The sequence below is a fragment of the Protomyctophum bolini genome (genome assembly GCF_963924005.1).
Source record: "Protomyctophum bolini genome assembly, chromosome: 15".
NCBI lineage: Eukaryota > Metazoa > Chordata > Actinopteri > Myctophiformes > Myctophidae > Protomyctophum > Protomyctophum bolini.
The window spans coordinates 10,640,081-10,647,775 of record NC_137876.1 but is presented as its reverse complement, the minus strand read 5'-3'; the positions used below and the strand labels follow the sequence as shown (position 1 = coordinate 10,647,775).

The 7,695-nt window shown below is 40.0% G+C and overlaps 1 protein-coding gene across 1 annotated transcript; it reads left to right on the top strand.

The window, feature by feature from the left end:
• The first annotated feature begins 4,896 nt into the window (after positions 1–4,896).
• On the top strand, positions 4,897–7,492 carry arf6b (ADP-ribosylation factor 6b). The gene is made up of 2 exons (XM_080784499.1): positions 4,897–5,008; positions 5,245–7,492. Exon 2 carries the CDS (start codon positions 5,862–5,864, stop codon positions 6,387–6,389), a length of 528 nt encoding a protein of 175 aa, XP_080640625.1. The 5' UTR covers positions 4,897–5,008; positions 5,245–5,861; the 3' UTR covers positions 6,390–7,492.
• The last annotated feature ends 203 nt before the right edge of the window (positions 7,493–7,695 follow it).

Here is a 7,695-nt window from a genome sequence, read left to right as displayed (position 1 = left end):
TGAAAACAGCATAGGGGTGGGCGTGGCCGTACGTCACCGCTATCGATCGAATCGAACTGATGAGATGAATGAACAGTTGAAAATGTTGACATTTAGGAACCTGGACGTCCTATATGTTGTAATTGTAAGAAATACTTTCAGTTTTTGGGGTCCAATGCACTCATTGCACTGTACACGATTTGTTATTATGTTATACGACTACTGTAGGTCGCAGTCTTGCAGATTACTATGAAAACCTGCAAAAATTCGCAGTCTCGCAGATTACTATGAAAACCTGCAAAACCAGTCAGTCCGCCTCGTGATATGCCCGTCTCCATATGAAGATATGACCTCATCAAACCCTGGATAGCCATACATGGAGAAGACCCTTAGATCTCCAGCTGGAATTTTCTTGGAGCTGACCTGTTCTGACTCCCTATGTTGAATCCTTCCCCAGCCATCCCACTGAGCATTCTTTGGTCTAATATTTGTCTAAAGGGCCGTCTAAAATGGCTAAAAATGGCTTCAAATCTGTCAATGACAATGTCATTTTTGTGACAGCCATGGAATATATTATATACGCATCCTGCCAGGCATGGACTAGAATTAGTCAATGTGGCTCAAGCTATCCCTCAAGTTTATTATGGGATCTACTCTACACTTCGGAAACCCAGACATTTTTATTTCCAGGATGAAAACTGATGTTGTAACTGAAGACAAGTTTGTTGTAACTTACAACAAACCCCTGCCTACAACCTTTATCTTTACAATGTACCAGTCAATTACAGGTATACGCAATATGCCAGCACAATCAGGCTCCACTTTGAAATGCCAACTCGTTCAAATTGTCAAAAAATGTCAAATGTAAAATAATGTATTAATAATCAGCAGAACCCCATTCAGAACACAATCATTGTCCTTGTGAAGTAGTTTGAATTGATTACCATTATAATATTACTATGCGCGTTTGAGACAGGCCTGCTATTATGTAACTATGTCTATAATATTTATAAAGAATGATTTATTTGTTATGCACTATGAGTGTACTGTTACATGGTGAACTGATGACCAAAAGATAACATTGAAAAGTGAATTGAAAAGTGAAGTACACTGCCCACTGCCATGCACACATACATAAACCCTGACTTCATCTCTAATCTGGCAGAGATAACAATCAGGCACACATTGTGCATCAGAACATTTTGAATGCCAGAAATGATGAGAAATCTGACGAGAAATCTGCCTGAGGCAGGAAGACAGGAGTAGATGATCTAACAACTTATAATCACATGCTGCGTTACTCTTTCTCTTTGCTAGCTGTTGGTAATTTATTATTTCACTGCATGTCAAATTGTCAACACAACTCAACAAAGCCTATATTGGGATTTGGTTCATCACCAAACTGCTGCAGAGAGGTAAATATGGGCCTTATATTAACATAATACAATTATGTAACAGCCACACAATCCATTGGAACTACTCCAGAACTACTCTGCCAGGGCTGGGAGGTACACCCGCTTCTGGCGCATGGAAGGACTAGGCTCTGTGGGTTGACTCCTGTCCGGGCCCCTCCTACGTCTCACCAGGTCCACTCCTGCTCTCACCAGGCCCAGGACCTGTGCGTTGCACCAGTCCCAGCACCAGACACTTCATTCAGGGGTGGAGGGCAATGGTTCCGCAGACTCCACCCGAGCGAGAAGGTGGGAGGTAATGGCTGGGAGGTAATCATCATTATAGCGCCACCAGGAGGCCACAATAACCTGACCTGGTGGAGACTTGTGCCCTAAGGGGCACTTTTTCTAGTTAATATTGCATTTCCAAATTGTGTTTGTGAAGGAAAGACTACGAAAGCGGACACTAATGTTGGCTCGATTAGTTGGTTTCTATAATTAAAGAAACAGTTTAAGGAGGCAAAGTGAATAAACCTGGTTTGTGAAACATTAATGATTGGCCACTTACACAGTGTCTTCTATACAGCGATTTCAGTCATCTGAACTCAGCTGTAAATATTTGATAGGCAAAAGTCTGTCATTGTCACACTCACTTCTTTTCTCAACATACAACAAGGTCTAACTCGGTGTATGGCCGGAGTCTCCTGCAAAGCCCTGATAGACATAATAATGTAACATCATTGTATCCCTTAAACCTTTTGCATTTCAGCACCATAAATCACCAGCCTGTAATGAACAAAGATTACATTGTTTGACCATGGCAGTAAATAAAGATTATTAATGTTAATGGATCCACGACTGCCCAAATAGGTTCATGGCATTGGATAACATGTTGAGAGAGAGAGAGACTCCCACCGTGCAAGAGACCTCTCTTTTTACTTTGGACATTCTTTGCGGGACCAGTATGCCCCAACCTTGAAGAGAGTGAGCATTAACATCGAATGCACAATTAATTCTCTGGTGAGTCTAAATTGTCAATAGTCATGATATGCAACATCTCAGACATTTGAGATGGATTATATTTAAAATGTGTGATTTTACATAGATTATTTGTATGGAATTTTTATTTGTCAAAAAATGAAATAGGGTATGGTTGTATTATGGATTATACTGTTGAGAAAATTGATTTATTTTGTTTGAGCTTTAGAATTCTTCCACTGAGTGGCAACTGATCATTCAACTAATCTATAATGTTCCCATCTGGGAGGTGGGAGTCAATGCAGATATCGGAGGTTGTCACACAATGCATGGATTAAACAGGTACCAGATCCAACAGCACAGGGAACAGCTTTGCAGTCTGGAGTTGGAACACAATTACCATATGAAAGATATTGAGCTGCACAAGATCCCTTACCACAGGACTCTGAGGAAATTGAAGTCTGGCTGCTCCAGCTCGTCCCTGAATTCCAGGGCAAAGACTCGATGTAGCTCAACTCTACCACTCATCTGCCATGCACAGGCAGCAGGAAAGACAGGAGAAAGCACCCGTGTGCAAATGAAGATATCTGTGGACTGTAAGAGAAGTATCCCTGACCTAGCCTATCTGGAACAAGACAGTCTGAAGCTGAACATGGAACATGATGTTAATACAGGGAAAGGCATACATTTAATGGCGCAACAGCCCTCATGGGTGACTTTGACCTTTTCTGATATTAAATACAGACACATAACAATGATTCAGACTATTGAACCATTCAGAAAATGGCAATACTTGCTTTTATCCACAAACTTTCTTGAGCGGCCTATTTTGGGCCAACAACAGCAATGCAACTTGTCAACTGTGAACACCTAAAAGTGTGTGGTTGCCAACAGTGGTGTAAAAAGTACTCACATTTCAGACCTGAGGCTATCTTCACCCTCCCAATAACTGATTTAGCAGAGATGGAGATTATTTAGCTGAGTTTATTGAAATTACAATAAAAATATTTTGAAAAAAAGAGAAGAAAAGGTACTCACAAGTATCAATACTGTACACAATGCGTTGCATCGCAACGCATTGTAAGCTTGTAGATCGACTATTTTTAAATGGCCAAAATGTATGTAGGCCGGGCTAAAGTTGTAACTATATGTTTTGTAATACTAATCAAAATCTACAAAGTATTTGTAGAAAAGTATTTATTTTTCAAATAAATGTAGTGGAGTAAAAGTAAAATATTTGCCTCTGACATGTGGAGTAGAAGTAAAAGTACTGGACATTGGAAATACTTCTACAAATAACTCAAAATTGTAGTAGGTAGTGTAAGTGATTTTCTTTGGTTAAAATAAGTGTTAAAAGTGTTTAAAATTGTGATAGTATAGAGTGTTTAGTGTAGAGTATAGAGTGTATAGTGTGTATAGAGTGTTTGTTCATGTTCAATAACAGGAGTCCCCATGTCTCTCCAGCTTTTTATTAAACCATGAAAACAGGAGTTACTTGGGAATCTGCAAGACAAGTACATTTGTCATTAAATGTTCTGATGAATTCAACATGGAGGACCCTTATGTAAACAAGTCTTTGTGCTTTTTCTGGTTCTATCCTTAAGTAACAGTTTTTGTATTGACCTATACTTTCGTACCCATTCTGCATACTGTGAAATAAAGATTTCAATCAATTAATCAAGATAGATTAATGGTTATGTGCTGTATGTAGCCTACCACAAGGTGGTGGTATTGCCCTTTACTTATCTAATCAGAGATGTAGAAGTGTACATTACAATACATTAAATATCTCAGATGTTTGACAGTTCTATATATGTACTTAAATCACTTGATTTATTTGTATTATTCACAATCAATATATTGAAAATTTACAACTGAATTTCCACCCTACATAAAGCTATTCCATGCATTATTCCATGCATTGTTCCATGCAATAACTAATAAAATGACAAAAAAGTAGGTTATATTTATTTATTGATAATATTTGATGAATACTTAGATTACCGGCGGTAATTCAAATTGAACTCGCTTCAGAATTCAGACCGACAGAGCCCCACACTGATAATACCAAGGTGTGGTCAGTGACATCACAAAACAAACAACTGTGGGCACTACACCTTCCTATAACTAGTACTACACCCTCTCCACACTTTTTTAATGCGTCATTTTTGACGGGGCCCCCGACACAGCTTGATTGATCGATCGATCGATTGATAGATAGATTAAATACGTTATTAACAGTTTGCATTAAAAGGGCACAGGAAAGTGCAGTTCAATACAAGTTATGCTAAGAGGATTTAAACTGTTTAAAGAGTAGTTCAAACCTAAACTCAAGAAAGCCTGCATTTATGATCCGCCGTACGGAGGTATCGCGCACCATAAATAGCAGAGCTACCGTCATACTACCATAGACTGTAAACTTTGTAAAGCATACGACGCGGGTGAACTTGTGGATCCATTCCGAGCCAGGCTCTGGGTTCGGCTTTCGGATGACGTCACTGAAGAATCCTTGGTATTCCGGCGAGTCGAGACAGGAAGTGGCGGTTGATGCAACTCCACACCTTTCCGGTGAAGCAGCGCTGCGAGTGCGACCGTTGAAAGGAGAAAAGACGGAAAAGCTGGGTGGAATTACCGAGAGAGAAGACGGGGGCAGATTGGAGGTAACTGTAAATAATATCTCTCTGGACATAGCCTCGAGACAAACGTTTTGTAATTAACCAACACATTGATCTGCAAACGATTAGTTAACGGCTAAGTTAGCCTGGCTAGCCCCATTTTTTGCTTATTGGGAGGCAACAAGCTAGCTGACGCTAGCTTTTGCTACCTATCATTGAAGCTATCGTTAGCATTAGCCGACTTGATATGTCTGACACTCCTCCCAAATCTCTCTTTTCAGGGGGACAAGGAGTGTGGTTTCGCGAGTGAATAAATGTGTTGCTGAGTCACCAAAGATCGTTTTGGAGCGCAGCACCCCCCACTCCCTCCAGAACGATTAAGTTACACGGCTTGATGGAATAGCCACAGAAAAATCTCCTTTCTCCCCCGGTGGTGCTGAACAGAACAAGGGCTGCCAGTCAGCAGGAATCCACCACAAGGACCGCAGGCTTTTTCCGGGCCTTGATGTGAACGGTCTCCAGACACGCCGCCTTCCCCCTGCAGACTATCACCCAAACTTTGTCATCTGCTGCAGTTATAACGTGAACTGTGCAACACAATGGACGTTCTGCAACATCTGTCACGAAGTTCATAAATATATTGATTGTGCCATGTTCCATATAGGCGCTGTGGTGCTTTTGTGAACTTAAATGCCCCAAACTCCTGTAGCACAAGACTTGAGAGTATTATCGAGCTATACCAAATATTTACGTGTATTGTTGTTTTGGCTGACAGTCATGCCCTTGCAACTAAACTTGTAACATTTAAACGGTAACGTTCAAGTGAAGAAAAGTATTAGTTTAGTGTCTGACACTTATTTCTCTCATTAGAACAGAATATTTATGTACAGCGTTCAACATGGGGAAAATGCTCTCGAAAATATTTGGCAACAAGGAGATGAGAATATTGATGCTTGGACTTGATGCTGCTGGCAAGACAACAATTCTGTACAAACTGAAACTCGGACAGTCGGTCACTACTATTCCCACAGTTGGTTTCAACGTCGAGACTGTCACCTACAAAAATGTCAAGTTCAACGTCTGGGATGTAGGCGGCCAAGATAAGATCCGTCCTCTGTGGCGACACTACTACACCGGCACTCAAGGGTTAATTTTCGTTGTGGATTGCGCGGACAGAGATCGCATCGATGAGGCAAGGCAGGAACTTCACCGCATCATTAATGACCGAGAAATGAGGGATGCCATCATCTTGATTTTCGCCAATAAGCAAGACCTTCCAGATGCCATGAAGCCACATGAAATCCAAGAGAAACTCGGATTGACCCGCATCAGAGATAGGAATTGGTATGTTCAGCCTTCCTGTGCAACTACAGGCGATGGACTATATGAGGGGTTAACATGGCTAACCTCAAATTACAAATCTTAATGATTGAGTGATGACTGTTTTAGGTCAAAACTACAATAAAGTTGCAAGTAACGAATAACTTCTCAAATGATTATGGTAAAGAAAACGTTGATTATCTTCCATTTATTTTTAATACTATGTTTACCCCATGACTAATTTAACTGGGTTTCCTTCCTGGCTTAAAGTTTGCTTGTACTCTGTAGCAGGCCTAACCTATATCGCATTCATTATTTTGGGGCTTGCTTGATGGATATTAAAATTAATTGGTCTAAATGTTAAAGCCACAGATCACCACCTTTGCCTATTCTTTATCCTATTTTATATATTTTTTTCTAACAAAGCTGGAGTTTTTATCTTTTCACCTTGAACTAAAGCTCCCTCTCACCATAGATTGTTGGGGTTGCTCTTAAAACATGGGCCTGTTCTTTTTTCTTTTTCCATGGAGAGATCTGTAATGACAAGTAGCCAACTTTGAGGGACTAGAAAACATGTTTTAATACAATACTGTGATGCAAAGTATTTCTTCTTGACGGTATTATCACACATGCAAGAAACGAGGACAGTTTGCACCATTGCATTGTCAACATTCTGCCTGGACATAAGAGCGGAAATGACTGACGAATGTTTTGTTACCCACCCCTGGAAAACCCTTAGCGGAGGTGATTCCCCTTATGTGGGCTACATAGTTAATTGACCATTTTTGTGTCATGTCTTGATAACCTAATTGTACTGAATATTCAACAAATAGGCCTCCAGTAACTTTAATATGCTTGTCAGGATTATTAGTTATGGGTAACATTGATAGTCATGTAGTCAAGTTGACTCAGTCTTTCCAAAGGAATGTCATTCAGCTCGGGAGCTCTCTCAACCTGCTACCACAATTGATACGTCTCAGCATTGGGGCACTATATGATGGCATATTATCTGTAGCATGAGTACAGAAGTACAGTAACCCTACATCAGAGTCCATCTGTCACAGTCAGAAGGAGCCACTTACCAGTGAGATGTTGAAGACACCCTGTGGTGCATCTCCATACTATTTTGACTGGGGAACCATGTACAGAACAATGTCATTGTAATGTCTTATTAAAAAAAAGTGATTTAAAATCTGTTTTAATTTTATTTATTGTAATACGAACCCTTTAACATTGACAGACATTTTATATAGCCTACAACACAAATTAACTGTTCAAATTTGGCCAAAAGGACAATTCTGGGAAGTGTTGCATAGAATGATTACGAATCAAAGTAGAGGTTGTCCTAGTTCTTTGTTAGTCACATGCTTTATAGTTATGTTTTGCTGACTTTTGATAAAGGGTTTATGTAG

Excerpts from the sequence above, each read along its gene's own strand:
- arf6b (XM_080784499.1), top strand. The coding sequence starts at position 5,862 with ATGGGGAAAATGCTCTCGAAAATATTTGGCAACAAGGAGATGAGAATA.